Source organism: Microtus oregoni, unplaced genomic scaffold (assembly GCF_018167655.1).
Source record: "Microtus oregoni isolate MIOR12 unplaced genomic scaffold, Mior012 000106F_ref0000393, whole genome shotgun sequence".
NCBI lineage: Eukaryota > Metazoa > Chordata > Mammalia > Rodentia > Cricetidae > Microtus > Microtus oregoni.
In genome coordinates this window covers 3,297,124-3,316,065 of record NW_024544721.1, presented here as the reverse complement: position 1 = coordinate 3,316,065, position 18,942 = coordinate 3,297,124, and the positions used below count along the sequence as shown (strand labels likewise).

Below are 18,942 nucleotides of genomic sequence, written 5' to 3'. Positions count from 1 at the left end.
TTCCTTTAGCATCACTTGGTCTTACCTGTACTTTTCCATATTCTCACTCTCTGGCCTATATGTTCATTTCTGCCTCTCAATAATATCATTATCTTTACTAGTAAATAACTTATGGAATGTAATTCTCCTTTAGTTCCCTTTTCAATGTATATAAATGATTTACCTTGATTTAGCTTCGTTTCAATCCTACTTAATTTGTCTGTTGCCTCCATAATCTTATGTCCCTACTACTTCAAAACCAAAATTGTGCTGGTTCATACTCACCATTTTACTAAATTGGCTGCTTAATACTCTTAAGAGTGAGAATCAAAGGTCTCTTCTCATCCATATTTTATTTGACTCATCTCTAGCGTCTGAAAATTATAATTACCTCTGCCTTGAAAAAAATTTCCTTACTCCTTTGTGCTCTTAGATTATTACTTTTCAATAATTTTGTCCTTTTTTGTAGAGTCCTATACCCAGATTCTCATCATTTAGATTTTCATTCTTATATTAATCTATTTTAAATTGTCCAAGACTTCATGTATCATTCACAGAAATTCATAATTAAGCCTATCAGTGAAACTCTTAATTACACACATCTCTCATGGGTGAGCTCTAAAATCAAACCGTCACCATATTTTGCTTGTTTGCTTTCTGAGACTTTGTTGTTGTTGTTTTTTTGGTTGTTGTTGCTTGGGCTCTTGAAATGAGACAGAGATGTTTTTACTCTATATAGCTCATAGTAACTTGGAACTAACTAATTACATAAAGTTGGCCTCAACACATGGAAATCCTCCATCAATTCCTGAGTTCAGAAATTACAGTATATGCTACAATGCCTAGCCCAGAAATATTTAGGTTAGAACTAGATTCATTACATACTACCTAGTGACCTAGTGGAATATTGTTAAGATTTTCTAACCATTGGTATTAAAACCACAAATTAAAATAAATATGATAAAATAAGCATTCAGAAAATGATAGAAAAGGTGTTTGAGATATGGCTTAGTGAGAAAAGCAATTGCTATACTAGTCTGTGTATCGTAGTTCAAGACCAAGAACCCGACATAACAATGATGACCATTACAGCAAGTTGGAAGGTGAAGACCAGAAAATCCCTGGAACGTCAAAGGCCAGCTAGCTTGGCATATGCACAAGCAAACAATAAAATAATATGGTTTCAACAAAGGTGGAAAGTGAAGACCCAAACCTGTGATTGATCTCTGACATCCACATGTATGCACAATTAAGTATATACACTTGAATAAGGAATACACATGTACACAGAGAGACTGAAGATAAGAAAGAGATGGTATAGACCCTTTTCCCTCTCCTTCTAGACCTAGATTAATATTTTCAATTATTAATTAAAGAATGAAAAATTCAAAACTATTCTTTAAAAGTATCCTAAAATTTTGAGAATAAAACTGGTTTCAACCAACATCTCTTCCTTATTTTGGATATATTTTATTGTTTACTTTCACTTATTCTATTTTTCCATGTACCCTCCAAAAATATGGTGTGTGGATTGAGTCAGGTTCTAACTATGCAATTTTTGGTGGCCTGAAACTTGCTATGTAGACCAGGTTAGCCTTTAGCTCACAGAGATCTACCTGTCTCTGCCCCTCAAGTGCTGGGACTAAAGTTATGTGTCACTACACCACAGAATGCTATAAAAACACAGATAAAGAATTTTTATATGAAAGTTGAGGTAAAAAAAATTGATATGGTCTGAATGTGTTAATCCCTTTATAATTTGTGTTTTGAATTAAAATGTCTAATGTGTTGGGAATAAAGGGTGTGATATTTGGACAATTGTTGGGTCAAGAATAGCATTTGTGTCCTTACAAAAGAGAGTCAGGAGAACCTGATAGCCCACTGCTACCATGAAAGGACATAACAGCATATACCATCTATGAAGGCCACACCATCACCAGACACTACTTACTTGTGCCTTAATCCTAGATCTCCAAAGCTCCACAATTATGAGTACTGCATTTTGGCTTTTTACAAATTAACCAGTATAAGTGCTTTTCTTAACTGTTTGAAAGAGTCAAGTGTGAACACCAGTAAAGGAAAACAAAGTTAAAATATTTCTTCTTCCAGATCACATCCATTTAGTTCACAAGTCCTGTATTATTATTTGTCTCTCTATGAGAAAAGACTCTATTTTCAACAAGAATATAAGATCATTGAAGGTAGGGTTTTCTTTTATTTTTTTTCTTTGTTGCCACCAGAGTCACATTAGAATAGTGCTGTAACATGGTAAACAAACAATAATTATCTGATGAAATTGTTGAAAGGCATCTATACTGCATTTAATCCATCATAGTATTTATAATGAACTGTTGTTTTCCATTTAAAGTACTTTTGTTATGCACATTCTTATACCCTCACATCAAAGTGTTTTTTAATAGAATGGGGAAGCAGATGTTACTGTTTATTTGCATATCTGTTTGCCAAAGGGGGCAATTCTTTTTGAGCTTTCTAGCTCTTAAATGAAATATTGGGTAGCAAAGTTTCACAGTTCTTGCAGAGATGGTTCAAAGATCTGACGACTAAACCCGATTTTATCTTTTGCTCTTAGAGGACAAACACTTTTGTGTTGTGGAATTAATAAAGAACCAGCTGGTTTCTCCCAATGGGTGATGTTGAGTGCAATGCCTTTGATAAATACAGAGACACAAACACATACACTCATGCGCGCGCGCACACACACACACACACACACACACACACACACACACAGAGAGAGAGAGAGAGAGAGAGAGAGAGAGAAATAAACCTCTGCAGAAAAATGAGTCCAAAGGAAAATTAGTTTCTAGCAATTCAAATATATTTTGTACTTTCAGTAAAATACATCAGACATGTGTCTATTAGCTTGACATGACAATGAAAATATTTATTATGATAATCAATTGAGTTTGGAGTGGAAAATTGTTAAAGGCTATTTCTCTTCTGCTCAAAATCCTGTATTTCTGGGTTAAATAGTGAATTTGGTAGGAAAGTATGATGATATATGGTTAAGGAAGGCAAAAAGTCAGAGAGTGACTTCTCTACATTCTAATTTTGGGTTGTTTTGCTCAGATATTACATCAATCAGTTTATTTTCCATTCCCTAAAACACCTGTTTACATTTACACTTGGATTCCTAAATAAATCTCCATATAAAATTGGATTTCTTCTCATCTCAGAAAAAATTTCCTATCCTTATAACATATAACAAATTATGTTTACTTATGGTTTTATTTTGAGATGAACCTGAGAATGTTTTATTAAAAAGCATACTTAAAAATACTATCACAAAAATACACACAGAAAAAAAATCACAGAAGTGCTACAGATTGTTGTGACAATGAACTCCTATGTGTTGTTTTATATTACTAAAGCTTTGTTTCCAACATCTAAAGAACATATTGTGAATACAAAATTATCTTTATTCAAATTTATTCTATATTTATCATTTATTATAGTCTGAAAAGATTGGTTGATTCCTGTTTTTGTGTAGTAAACAGGATTTATAGGTCCTAGATTAGTTCTAAGAAGTATTTTCTTGTCTTAAAATGAATCTTTAAATCTGTGGCTGAAGATAGATTTGGCTAAACCCAGTGCTGTTCAAGGATTAAAGCATGAGGTATTGCTGAATTTAAGCAGTGAATATGTACATTTCAAGCTTTTTTTCCTTTAGTCATTATTGGAGGAAAAAATTATTCCTGTAAATCTATTTTTCTATTGCAAATATTCTAAGGGGAAAAAGCTACTTCTAAATCTTAGGTAGATTTTAGTACTACTGTAAAATACAGAAATATAATTACTGCTAGATAGCTTATTTTTATGAGTTAATATGTAAAAGGTATTATTTCATAGATATTTATAATACTGTCATCACCATTAATGAACATTTCTTTCAAATGTTTCTTATTTCCCCAAGACAGACACTAGGTCTAAAAGTATAGCAAGCATCAGTCATACGGATTTCATTTCTCCTTTTAGTCTTTGCCAGTCAGTGTCTTGTGCACCAATTGTTTTTGTTCTTTTAAAAAATAACCCTGTACAGGCTACTTAAGTGTCCTATGGGCCCAAAGCCAATAAAGGCAGTTTGTATCATACCAAGGAACAACCATCTATCAGCATATGATAAAAATAAAGGGATAGACTTTTCCACTATCCTTCTGACTCCTTCACATAATTCTGGTTCACTTTTGCTAGCTGATGTGGCCATTCTTTTCTTAAATGCACGCTCTCCCTAGCATTGGAAAAATTAACAACAAATATCTAAGTAGGAATTATTTTGGTGAATGAACAAAGTTGGTATATATCACAATCATTTGAAATAGATAAATTACATTTCCAAGAACAGGTCAAACAAACTTCAGAGGTCTTGATCTAGTACTTGACTAAATATTCTAGTGAGTAAAAGACTATATACTCCAAGTTAGAAGATTGACTTGAGAGGCACAAAAGAACATAGTTAAGAGAAACAATAATACTGAAAATTTTTCCTTAAAGGAGAAGCTGCATAAACAGTTTGAGAAACTGAAGGAAATGTCCCTGTGCTTTGAAGGCTGTGGGTAGCTTTTTGATGTCTCTACAGAAATAAGGACTGATTGATCAGATATTAAAATCTGGTGGGCCACATATACTCAAAGAATGTGTGAACAGGACTGATCAACATACAGAAAGGAAAGAAAAAAGGGGGTATTTTGAAAAGCTAGAGAAAACTAAAAGCAGAGTGCAAATCACATATGAAATCTAAAATAAGCCTTGTCACAGTTGATGTGAGTGCTAGAAACCTATTTTTAATATGAGAAAACTGAGGTTTAGAATTCCACAATGTGCCCTCAGCCTACTACGAAAAAGTGAAATTCAACACCAGATTTAGTGGTTCTACAGTCTACTCTTGAAGGCTTTTATCAGAATGGCAAAGGGTCAAAGCCACATGATGACACTGATATGGAGGTTTATTTGACAGGACGTAATTGGCTGTGTACAGAAGAAACGAATAAACAAAGAATCTGTAGTCTACAGAATACTTATATATTGACACCATGATAAAGAAAGAAAATACAGCAGGGACTTCAGCCTAAAATTTCTTTCTTGTTCATAGCTTAAAAGGCATATTTTTGGGGTTCCATAATGTTTACCTTTTATCAGTATCAGAAGGAACACATTTTCCTACAACACTGACACCTTGGCCAAATAGGTCCAAATGGTTAAGAAGGGGAAGGTTTAACGATGGAGGAAGGTCATTGGTAATAAACAAACTGCCTTGGCCCATTTGATAGGCCATCCCTTAGGTGGGTGGAGTAGGCAGAACAGAATGCTGGGAGGAAGTGAGGTAAGATGCCTCAGACCCAGACTCGATAGCTCTCCTCTCTGGGGCAGATGCGATGAAGCTCCGACTCAGGATGGACATAGGCTAGAATCTTCCTGGTAAGAAGCACCTTGGGGTGCTAGACACATTATTAGAAATGGGCTAGTCCAGGTGCGAGAGTTAGCCAAGAAGAGGCTAGATATAATGGGCCAAGCAGTGTTTAAAAGAATACAGTTTCTTTGTAATTATTTCGGGTGTAAAGCTAGCCGGGTGGCGGGACACAGCCCCGCCGTTCCTACTACAACAGTTTAAGGATAACTTAAATAGATGACTGATGAATGTACAGGTGTATGAGTATGATGATTCCTTCTAGAATGCCTTTTCCTCCAGTTTTCACCAAATCTTGTGATATAACACAATTTTATGCTTTTTTTTTTCCTCACAGAAGCTTCCATTTTTCTTTTCTATCTACCACGTTGCTTCCTCAGCATCGCTATTCCCACCTTGGTTAGGTCTGCTTCTTCCAAGTATGTTGGCTTTGGGATTACATAGATATAACTATTTATTATGGAGTTGTTATTCATTTTGTTTTATTGTCACTACCACAGAAAGGAAGCAATGCAAAAAAATGCAAAAAAGAAAAAAGAAAAAAGAAAGGAAGCAATGCATAGTCAAACATGTAGATACTAAACCTATATCTTGGATTAAAAACGTTACATAGACTGTTAGTTCCTACCTCTGTGGTGTTTATTAATTTCTTGATTTCTCAATTGGGGATAATATACTAAAAGTACCCCAAATACGGGTATTCATATAAGTATTAAAGCAGTGCATGCATAAGGATCAAGATACAGTACACATGTAACAGGACTACACTTTTCGCTAATATTGTTGTGGCTAATACTAGAAGATAAGGTTCTAGACTATAGGGATCCTTGGAGTAGTCACAGAGTACCAGGATCAGTAAGTGTTCAGTGAATACTCTGCAAGACATGCTCAGTAAGCCATAGACTCAGAGATATATGTGGATAGTTGATGTTTTAGAACAGATTGAAGCTAATGTGGCTTTCTGAACTGTAGTGACTCTGAACTTTTATCCTTGTTATCTTATTCCTGCCAGGATCTTAAACTGAATTGAAAATGGTAATATTTATTTGATACTTTCTATGTTCTTGGGTCTGAGCAGATATTTTACATATATATTTTCATTCGGGTCTTAAGACAAACCCACAAGGTAAGGCCTGTGATTTCTCCATGTATCACTTAGAGAAACTGAAGCTGTTGAGGTTAGTAATATATCTAGGTCTGTGACAACATCAGTGTCTTAGTCTTGGATGTTGAATCACATATGTCTAAATACATCATTAAGTCTCTTTGATTTTGGTAATGTGCCCATTCTTTGGTTTAAAAAGATAGGTCATCTATAAATATAGTACTGTCACTACCAATGGATGGGCTAGAAGAGGAGGTAAAAGGGTTGATAGCCAAGAAAGGAAAAGTTCATGGTAGGATACAAATCAGAGTATAGTGATTAGTTAGGGCATTATTTCTCTGAATGACAGAAGGCATGTAGTAATCCTAAAGTTGTTCTGGAGATTGATGACAAGGTAACCTCACTAGGTCTCATAGGTTTGTGTCATAAAAACACAAAAAAAGGAGTATGGCTCTAAGGATTGGAATACAGTGATGTTAGCATATATTTATGCAAAAGCATGCCAGGAAAGGCAGTATAATAACATATGCGTTTACTTGGGGTAGATTATGAGTGTAAGGAGGGAAACATTTTTAATTGGATGAAGAAAGAAATTGAAAAGGAATAAGAAGGAGAATTTGTCCTTGTGTTATTATTATTGTGCTATTATTACTACTATTTATCAAATACTTCCTGGGTTCATGGCTGCTCTAAGAATATTGAAAATTTAATTTACTTAATTATCACAACACCCTCATGAACCTCATAAATAGGTTTTACTATCACCCTTATTGTACAGATGATAAGCCTGAAACATGGTGTTGATGAATAACATATACAAGGGCACATACCTTATATCTAGTGGATCAGAACATCTACAATGAGCCATTTGTCCAGATGAATAAAAATATGCTTGTTAACTTTCAATACCAACAGAGAAATGCCATAAGAGAAAAGTACAGTGAACAGAAGTAATTATAATTCTATGGTCACATATTAGTTGTATTATTTACCTAAACACAAATATATAGCAAACTCAACTTGTCTTCTTGGAGACTGCACATCCCAGAAGGTAGGGAAAATGAAATATTGTGAATCAACTAAAATACAGAGAAATTTTGGATTATAGGTGATAGCAAGCTTTTGAGGAAGAAATTATTTTATCTTGGAGTTAATATGCATATTATAAAGCAAAAATCCTAGGCTTTAGGAAAACAGTTCTTTAAAGTGCAGTAGGTAGGGTTCATATTCTAAGACTCTTTAAATTGGAGATTTGTTAATGATAGGAACCTGTGTGTCTCCATTTAGTTTCAACCTGTGAAGGACATGTACCTAAATATGGGCATGAGAACAAAAGATACAAAGGTATAAGAATATATAATTAAAGTAATGTCAAGAATGCTCTTGTCCAAACTGCGTCTGAGACTCAAGAAAATACTAAGGATTTTAGCAAAGGTTGATTTTTAAAAATATGTGTAAAGTAAGAAGAACAAAGAGAAAGAGATATACAATTGTTATCAGAGTGAAAAGTTAGGGAATCTTTTCTTGATTTCTAGCACTCATTGCAAAAAAAAATATCTATGCACTATATATGGCAAACAAACATCAAGAAATATATATTAAAGTGTAAGTTGGGCAAAGGTTCATTAAAAGTATGTGAGCCTGGCAAGACAGCTCAGTTAATAATGTGCTTGCTATTCAAATCCAAGGACCAAAATCCCATCTCCAGTACTCATGTTTAACAGAAAAGCCAGCTATTTGCAATTGATAGCTGCTAGAAGAACAAAATTCAATTTTCTTTGGTAGACTGACACTGGTGATAACAACCATACTCATGCGCAAACTTCATGCTCAAGAGTAGTTGGCCAATATAAAAGAGAATCCATGGTTTCTTGTGTACTGTTTTTGTTGATCAAGAGTAGTTGGCCAATATAAAAGAGAATCCATGGTTTCTTGTGTACTGTTTTTGTTGATCTGTTTTGTTTTGTTTTTTTATATTATGAGAAAGCATGAAGTTGGGTGGGGGTATGAGAGGACTTTGGAGAGGAGAAGGAATATGATCAAAATATAGTCTATGAAAATTTAATAAACAGACAAAATAAAAGCCAAGCAACTTGGTGTGAACTTGTTACCCAAGTTCTGGGAAGGCAGAAACAGGCAGATTCCCAGTGTGTGCTGGACAGTTAGACTAACTATATTGACAAACTCCAGGCCAATGAAGAACCTGTTTTATAAAATAAGGTAGATGGTACCTGATAAATGATGTTTGAGTTTGACTTCTGGCATGTGCATATCTCTCTCTCTCTCTGTCTGTCTGTCTCTCTCTGTCTGTCTGTCTCTCTCTCTCTGTCTGTCTCTGTCTCTCTCTCTCTCTCTCTCTCACACACACACACACACACACACACACACGAGCTTATACATATACAAAGATTGTGATACTAATAGGGTAGATTCTAAGAGATTTCTTGCTCAGCTCTGCTGTAGGAATTCCTACAGCCAGTAGCCTTTAAGCTACCTTCACACTTGGGCGTGGCCTCTTGTACTATATATGTCGATGTAAAGCACATGTTTGTCCTCTCTTTCGGCAGCGGGATTTGGTTTCTGTTCCCCGTTTGAGTAGAGGAGTGTGATCTGTGATTCTGCACCTAAATAAACAACCCTTTAATATGCTCAATTCTGAGCTAGTATGGGATTTCTTTTTAGCATCAGTCTTCATTTGGAGCCTCATGTTGGATGCCATTTTGCTGTAGGGAGGCTGCTAAAATAACCACACAGAAACTGTATCAATAAAATCACTGCTTGGCCCATTAGCTGTAGTTTCTTACTGGCTAACTCTTACATATTAATTTAACCCATTTCAGTTAACCTGTGTATTGCTACAAGGCTGTGGCTTATCGGGATTAGTTTTGTTTGTCTGTCTCCAGCAGAGCTACATGGCTTCTCCTGACTCTTCTTTCTCCCAGTATTCAGTTTAGTTTCCTCCACCTAGCTCTGTTCTTTTGCCTTATCACAGGCCAAGACAGTTTATTTAATAACCAATGGTATTCACAGCATACAGAGGGGAATCCCACATCACAGCTCTGGATACAAGATGTCACAGTATATCTATTACCCTTTACTGGAGCCTATATGGAGGAAATAAGAATGGTATGGGTTGATGGAAAAAGAATGAGAAGCAAAGATCTTCCTTTCTGGGAGCATATGAAAATAATAGGCCCCTAGTATAAAACCAAGGAACAGAAAAATGTTGTAATCCGTCAGTTAAATGCTTACTATGAGATATTTTGTAAAGCTTGCATTTTAGAAAACAACAAATGATTCTGTATGTAACTTGGTTAAGGTAAAAATAATTTCAGACTGTCTAACATATTTTAACCATATGAACAGCCAGCATAGACACATGCTGTAAAAATAGAAGGTCCTATACTTTGAAAGACCCTGAGAAACTTGTAACCTCCTGATTTGACAGATGCTGTCCAAAGATGCTGTTTCAGATAAGACTGTCTGCTTTGTACTTCGCTTTTTACCCTGGACATTTAATGGGGGAGTAAAAAAGAACTAGGGCTCTGATGCTTGCCAACTGACTTATGTAGTCAATATGATATAAATAAAAAGAATCTTTCTGGCTGAAGAAGAGAGGGAGAGGGAGAGAGAGAGAGAGAGAGAGAGAGAGAGAGAGAGAGAGAGAGAGAGAGAGAGAGAGAGAGAGGAGAGAGAGCTGCCAAACCCTCATATGTACATTTGTCCCTATTTTCCCCCACCAATCCACACCTCCTTTTTGGTACCTGAACCTCACTGAAGCTGGACATTGGCATCTGAGTGTTCTAAATATGTTAATATTTTATCCCAGAGGAGAGCTAATTTCTGTGAATTGTATTCTATGGCCATTCCAGAGACTGTGGCATAGAAGAAAGGTGGCAGAAAACTAGAGATCGTAAACATAAACTTAAGTTTTGAAAATGGACAGGGCACAGTAAAAATCATCATGAGATTAAGGTAGAGCAAACTATTAAAATAAGTTTGAGCATTTAGTAACAAAAGTAAGAATAGAAACTGTGAGAAGAAAGTATAAAGCACCTAAAAGAATTCATGTTAGGCAAATACTTCTTTATTTGAGCAGTTATTAGATTGATAGATCAGAAAAAATGTAGGCACACTGTATCAATCAGTAAGCCATCTGACAAGATCCCATGCATAATATGGCTCTAAATAATATGCAGAAATGTGGGTTGTATGTTAGTACTACTGTGCTGTCTGATAGCAGAAGTAGCCTTGCAGAGAGGTTTTCAGTGGTATGTCAGAGAGCTCTGACCGTATTCTGGCTCTATATACATTTTATCAGTGACTTATGTGAAAATGACAATGAATATCTCACCATCTTGCAGATTTATATTAGCATGACAGCAAAATATCTACTTTGCGTGGTAGAATTAGGATTCTGTTACTACTTCGTATTCCATCAGGATGAAATCAAATTATGACAGTTCAAGGGTCTAAATCTAGTCTAGCAATGCCACACTTTTCAAATGTATAATTTAAGAGGTTTCAATTATAGAGTATATAAAATATGGCCTAGTCTTAGACTTTATTAAAAAAGACTTAGAGCCATAGTTACTAGTGTTGTTAACTGTATCAACAGTGTCATATATCCATCAAACTTGGTGACATTGGAGTAGAACGTATCAGCCAAAATCATAGTAAAATAAGGGAGATAAATGATTGTTGGCCATAGCATATATCCCTGGATATGTGAGTCTAGATGACTGTTAAGAATCATATATAGGCATAGTTGAACAAATGCTTTTGTCATTTGATAAAGCATCTCTTGGGTATATTCCCAAGAGTGGTATTGCTGGGTCCAGGGGTAAGTTGATCCCGAATTTCCTGAGAAACCGAAACACTGACTTCCACAGTGGTTGCACAAGATTGCATTCCCACCAGCAATGGATGAGGGTACCCGTTCCTCCACAGCCTCTCCAGCATAGGTTATCCTTGGTGTTTTTGACTTTAGCCATTCTGACAGGTGTAAGATGATATCTCAAAGTTGTTTTGATTTGCATTTCCCTGATTGCTAAGGAAGTTCAACACGACCTTAAGTGTCTTTTGGCCATTTGAACTTCTTCTTTTGAGAATTCTCTGTTCAGTTCAGTGCCCCATTTTTTAATTGGGTTAATTAGCATTTTAAACTCTAGTTTCTTGAGTTCTCTATATATTTTGGAGATCAGACCATTGTCTGTTGTGGGGTTGGTGAAAATCTTCTCCCAGTCAGTAGGTTGCCTTTGTGTCTTAGTGACCATGTCCTTTGCTTTACAGAAGCTTCTCAGTTTAAGTAGGTCCCATTTATTCAATGTTGCCCTTAATGTCTGTGCTTCTGGGGTTATACATAGGAAGCGATCTCCTGTGCCCATCTGTTGTAGGGTATTTCCCACTTTCTCTTCTATCAGGTTCAGTGTGTTCGGGCTGATATTGAGGTCTTTAATCCATTTGGACTTGAGTTTTGTGCACGGTGAGAGATATGGGTCTATTTTCATTCTTCTACAGGTTGACATCCAGTTGTGCCAGCACCATTTGTTGAAGATGCTTTCTTTCTTCCATTGCATACTTTTAGCTCCTTTATCGAAAATGAGGTGTTCATAGGTTTGTGGGATAAAATCCGGGTCTTCTATACGATTCCATTGGTCGACTTCTCTGTTTTTATGCCAGTACCACACTGTTTTCATTACTGTAGCTCTGTAATAGAGTTTGAAGTCAGGGATGGTAATGCCTCCAGAAGATCCTTTATTGTATAGGATTGTTTTGGCTATCCTGGGTTTTTTGTTTTTCCATATAAAGTTGATTATTGTCTTCTCCAGATCTGTGAAGAATTTTGATGGGATCTTGATGGGGATTGCATTGAATCTATAAATTGCCTTAGGTAGAATTGCCATTTTTACTATGCTGATCCTCCCAATCCAAGAGCAAGGGAGGTCCATCCATTTTTTGGTATCCTCTTCAATTTCTTTCTTCAATGCCTTAAAGTTCTTGTCAAATAAATCTTTCACTTCCTTGGTTAGATTTACCCCAAGATATTTTATGCTATTTGTGGCTATCGTGAATGGTGAAGCTTCTCTGATTTCCCTCTCTGCTTCCATATCCTTTGTGTATCAACTATGTTCATAGCAGTATTATTTGTAATAGCCAGAACCTGGAAACAACCTAGATGCCCTTCAATGGAAGAATGGATGAAGAAAGTATGGAATATATACACGCTAGAGTACTACGCTGCGGTAAAAAACAATGACGTCTCGAATTTTGCATGCAAATGGATGGAAATAGAAAACACTATCCTGAGTGAGGTGTCCCAGACCCAAAAAGATGAATATGGGATGTACTCACTCATAATTGGTTTCTAGCCATAAATAAGGACCACGGAGTCTACAAGAGGTGAACCTAAAGAAGCTAAGTAAGAAGGTGAACCCAAGGAAAAACATATAGTTGTCCTCTTGGCTAAGGGAAGTAGACCAAATTTCCGGGGAGAAAATGGGATCTTGGGGATGGGGTGGGATGGGGGTAAAGGGAGATGGGGAGAGAAAAGGTAGAAGGGAAGGAGGGGGGACCTGGGAAACAGGAGAATTGGGATAAAGGAAAGGTGGATAGGGGAGCACGGAACCACAATTCTTAGTTAAGGGAGCCAGTTTAGGGTGGGCAAGAGACTTGACCCTAGAGGGGCTCCCTAGTGCCCAAGATGAGGTTCCCAGCTAGTTCCTTGGGCAGCTGAGGATTGGGAACCTGAAATGACCCTATCCTAGAGCAATACTGACGTATATCTTGCATATCATCATAGAATCTTCATCTGGTGATGGATAGAGATAGAGACAGAGACCCACACAGGAGCACTGGACTGAGCTCCCAAGGTTCCAAGGAGGAGCAGAAGGAGGGAGAACATGAGCAAAGAATTCGGGACCACGAGGCATGCATCCACCCACTGAGACAGTGGAGCTGATCTACGGGGAGCTCACCAAGGCCAGCTGGACTGTGACCGAAAAAGCATGGGATAAAACTGGACTCTCTGAACATGGCGAACAATGAGGGCTGATGAGACACCAAGGACAATGGCAGGGGGTTTTGATCCTACTTAATGTGTTGGCTTTGTGGGAGCCTAGCCAGTTTGGATGTTCACCTTCCTAGATATGGACGGAGGGGGGAGGACCTAGGACTTACCACAGGGCAGGGAACCCTGACTGCTCTGTGGACTGGAGAGGGAGGAGGGGGAGAGGAGTGGGGGGAGGGGGAGAAGGGTGGGAGGAGGGGGAGAAGGGTGGGAGGAGGGGAAGGGAAATGGGAGGCTGGGAGGAGGTGGAAACTTGTTTTTTTGTTTATGTTTTTTTTTTCCTTCTTTTCGCAATAAAAAAAAAAAAAGAATCCTATATAAGGGCCATCCGGTAGGCTCCCAGGTCTTTCCTACCAAGCAGTCTTAGGAGGAATTATGAGAAAGACTGTCAAATGCCAGGTTGGTGACCAAAAATTTTTAATCTTTTAACCACATGGATTTCTTCTTGGCCCTGGACTCAGTGGAATGAGAGAATGACTGATATGGTTTGCTTAAAAGCTTAAACTGTAGTACATAAGAGATGAAGTAAGCTAATCAAATTCCCCTTTACAGGCTTTGGAACCTAGTGCCAAAATGAAATGAAGCAGTTAGCAAAGGTGTAAGCAGATACTGTGGTAGACAAAAGAAACATTGAGTCATTGGCAAGAACAAGCTATTGGACAAAGAATGGAGTAACAACATAGAACATTTCCCTGTCTTTTAACGTTCGAAATCTATGTCTATAAACTTTGCCTTTTCTTTGGGTCTTGACTAGAGTTTCTTGAGTTTTCAGGGACCAAGATCAATTGAAAATGTGTGCTTTTCAGGGAAACCTGATGGATCTCTGAGACTTGAAGCCAAAGGAGCTGGTAAGACTTGAGCTACACTGAGCTTTAAACTACATTCCTAGAGCAGTTTGGGCAAAGTGGGGTGTGCTTTAAAGAAAGTTATCAAGAATGGAAGTTGAAATCCAGAAATGTGAGGAATATGGGAAGTAATTGAGGAATCACTTAGCTTAACATATCATAGTCATAAATAATGAGAAGTGACAGAGGGGTCTTTATTTGGTGAGCCTCTAAACTTAGGGGATAATTAAGGGCATAATAGAAGTAGCAGATTTGGGTTCAATAGGAATCTTCAAGCAGTTGTTTGAGGTAGAATAAAATATTTCAGTTATTAGTCAATTTCCTTACTGGAGATATATAAAAAGACACAGGTGACCACTTAGTAGAGATAATAATGTCACCTTTCAATGTGCAAAGTGTTTCACAATGCACAAGGCACTTTATATTATATTAGTTTGTTCTTTTTAACACATGAGCATGATAGGCAGTTTTGGGAACATCCTTGGGATGGAAGACAGGACGTAAGTGCTTGCTCTTAAGTCTGGAAGATGTTTTGAACTTAATTTTACAAATGAGGAAGCTAAGGCTCTAAGAGGTCCTATTATTTAGTTTGTCCATAAATTACTATGCACTCATTCTTACTTTTTATTGACTAAGTATGAAATAGATATTTTTCAAGGATAAATTTGAAAAGTTCTAGTTAATCAGGCCAATAAGGCTTGTAGGTATTTTCAATTTGAGTTTTCTGATGCTGAATATATTTTCAAATGGGCTAAAAAGGCTCTCTCCGCAGTCTCACATGAAAACTTATGTTTGTCTCTACATCGTAGGAAGCTGAGACCAATTAATACGTTCCTTGCACAGATACAGAAGGTCCGTGGGTGCAATTTGTACAAACATGCCTAGATGTACATTTCAAATAAGAATAGTTTTCTCTAAATTTGCCTGATCCTATCTCCATCCTCCTTCCAGATTTCCTGTTATTTGTCTTCCTAGAAGAAGGGACTGTGTTTGCTTGACAGAACAGCTAGTTATCCACACTGTTTCCTTAGCCCCACAGACTAGTCAAAAGAAAAATGAGGGAGTAACCTCTCTTTCAAAACTATGAATATTTACATTTTCTTCAATTTCTTTAATTTATTATTTTTATTTTAGGTTTATGAGTGTTTTACCTTACATGTATGTCTATGCACTATGTGCATGTCTGGTGCCCAATAAGAGGAAAAGATGGTGTCAGATCTCCAGGGGCTAGAGTTAGATGATTGTGGGAAGTCATGTAGGTGTTAGGAGTTAAACTGAGGTCTACTGGAAGAATAGCCTGGAAGATTAGCTCTTAAATGTTCAGCTATCACTCCTGCCCCTGTAGATTTCCATTATTCATTGCTTCTCTCATTTTATAGACTTCCTCCCTCCAATTACAATGAAAGAAGAAGAAGAACAAGAGGTATGGGGATAAGGAAAGGAATGGGGATGGAATAAAGGGCTGATTTTTATCAAAATACATTATATGCCTGTATGAAATTTTCAATAAAAAAGAACAATGCACAAACCTTATCATTAGTACTATTCTGAATGTGCTGTCTTCACCACAGATCCTGACTGCTACTGTTGCATGTCCCATTGGAAGGGATCAGAAAAAAAAGGGGGCTTACAAACCTTTTTAATCCAGTATATGATGAATGATACAGTTTTCTGGATTTGGGCCACAGCACTTTCAGTGGAAGTAGTGATACTCGCTGATGCCTTCTAATTTAATATGCTACTAGAAAGGAAAGCCTCATAATGTGAGTTTATTAGTCACTCCCTTTCAGTCACGATTCCCAGAGGATATTGGGATACAAGTTCATGCCAGACATTGTTTATTGACTGATATATTCTGAACATTGTTTATATAAATTTGTCTTTCTAAAATGATTAAGACATAGAGAAGTCAGCAGGAACTCCTGAAATTTGACAACAGAGTGCTCTCTCTGCTTTACTAGTTTATGTTTTGATATGTTAACAGAAAGTAACATTTGGGTGGTGATGAAGATTGAATTCAGGGTCTGATGAACTCCAGGCAAGTGCTCCATCCCTGAGATTTACTATCATCTCAAAAAACTGTAATGTTAAAAGAAAGGATGATGGGAAATAGTGAGTGATTTCTCAATTAATCCTATCTAGTGCTGATTATTTCATAGTCTAAGGACCTAGAATGGTAGAGAAATAGAACTTTATTCACAATAAAAACTTATGTAGTGAATTCAGAAATTCAAATGTGTGACATGACAGAAAAACAGTCCTTCAAAATGTCATGCTACTTGAATACAATTTTCAAGGTACATATGCAGTTTCCCTTCATAAGGCAAATCTTTTCTGAACTATTAGAAGGTACTTTCCTTTTCAAGTGATTTTATAATAAATAACATGGCAATGGCCACTGTTCCTCCAACTGTTTTCTCTCCTTCCTCCCTTCCTTCCTTCCCTCTCTCTTCTCTCCTCTCTCCCTCCCTTTCTCCTCTCTCCTCTCTCCCTCCCTCTCTTCCTCCCCCTCTCTCCTTTCTTGAAATACAACACAATTGATTTTCATATTGAGGCTATAGTGACAACTCAGATCATTGCTTCCTTTTATTTTTGGCCGTATCTGAAAATGAGGTATTTATATATCTGTTATTTCATGTTGACTCATACATGTGCTTTGTTCCATGTCTGTGAGTGTGCCTGAATCACTGTTTCCTGTCTGCCTGGGATGAGATCTGCCCTTTTACTGATGCACCTGATTGTGTATAGTGGTTCATATTTGTGTTTTTCCGCAGACAACCATGGTGAAAGGAGTTCCTACTATTAGGAACTGTCAATATTCAAGTTTAGTGTCATCAGTAATAGCTTAAGTACCTGGTCTCCAGCGGTATGTTGCTGTTCAAGACCCAGCTGTTATGCAGATGAACTGAATCCTGTGTGCTGGTTGGAGGAGCAGGAGCAGCTGGGCTTGGCTGACTGCGGGTAGTCATTGATCTTCTTTGAAGAGAGTCCACTGTGGGAGGCGGCTTCCTGGCACAGGTGCAGGCGTGTGGAGGAGGTGGTGGTGGTGGGAGGGGTCTGAAGGTGAACTGGTTGTGTGGGCTGCTTTGCATGTCTAAAAGGGAGAGAAGAAAAAAAGCAAATCAAGACTTACTCTCCTACTTTGAGAACACAGCCTGACAGACTTATTAGGATTTCAGATAATATAACCTGTGAGGAGGGGGGAAGGAATTTGAAGTTCAGTCTATCTGTAAAAAAAAAAAAAAAAGTCACTTAACTTACAAAAGCACGTGCAGCAAGCTTATGAAATGTAAAACATTCACAGTTGCATTTACATGTAAATTCTTCAGGAATATACCAGCTAAAAGTAATGAATCTGCCTCACACAATTTGTCATAGTTTTTGCTACTGAACAAATAAATCATCAACGAGATATAAGACTACAGAACAGAAGTGAGCTGATTTCCATCAGTTGCAAAATAACATCTCACTTCAGAAAATACCAGTGAGAGGCACAAATTCGTTGCGAGGAAAATCATTCAGCACTTCAAATAAAAATATAAGGCCACCTTCTGACTTACCTCAAGAAAGGATGCTAGCCTGCCTACACAGAAGTAAATCCGTACTTCAGAAAAATAGCTCACAAGTGTGTAACTCAACTGCATGAAACTAATCTCTACACCAGTCCAACACCACAGAGTGGCTGCTTGTAAAAGGCAGGCTAAGAGGACATTGTTCTGGTTACTCTAAGCATTTCTACAGCCATGCAGAGCAAAGTCTGCACACCTTGCTTTTTTTCCACATCATTTTAGGATTCCTGCCAAGTTAACAGTAGGTTAGGCAACAGTGGGGAAACTTTTTCCTGCTTGTTTGCACAGGGGGCAAATAGGGACAGCAGTCCTCAGACTCCCGATGTTGCTATTGTTGGGTCTTTTTCCACTGCTGTACTCCCAGGCACATATCAAAACAGTTAGTTAGGATCCGGCCCAGGAGAAATACCCCAATTAAGGCCCTTTGAAAAGAAATCACTATTGTTGCAGATAGCCACCTCTCTTCCACAGAAGAAGCATAATAGGCATCAAGTGATTGCTTGTAACACCAGCATGTTCTGGATAAACTTTGTAGACGGCACTGCTTTGTCCCACCTCCCCAATGACAGAGTTGGAAAGCAGAAAAATGCCAGAGGCTTTCAATGTCTAACAGAGGGCTCAGCTGGTGTGTTCTGAGGCCCACTTTGCAGTTAATGATCAGAGGGAAAAATTACTTCTTTCAGTCTTTTCATTTCAGACATGAATTTTAAAGACACTGGCTTGCTTTTCAAACAACAACAACAACAACAACAACAACAACAACAAAACCCACCCAAAAACATGACACTATTATCTCAGGAGCAAAGACCATGACAAATTATTGGCTGGATTTTTCTAGTACAGGTGGCTTCCCCTTTAAATAAACTCAATTTATAAAAGTATGAAAGACAAAAGACAGATTTTGTACAAAAGACAGATATGGTAAGGAATGGTAATTATTTTATTTACAG

General features: G+C 37.3%; 1 protein-coding gene across 1 annotated transcript in view; it reads right to left on the bottom strand.

The window, feature by feature from the left end:
* Positions 1–17,515, bottom strand: part of LOC121443414 (teneurin-1) — a 348,703-nt gene extending 331,188 nt beyond the window's left edge. The window contains exon 1 of the mRNA XM_041645172.1: positions 17,277–17,515. Coding sequence (XP_041501106.1) covers positions 17,277–17,515 — 239 coding nt within the window. The remainder of the gene's footprint in view (positions 1–17,276) is intronic.
* Positions 17,516–18,942: the final 1,427 nt, after the last annotated feature.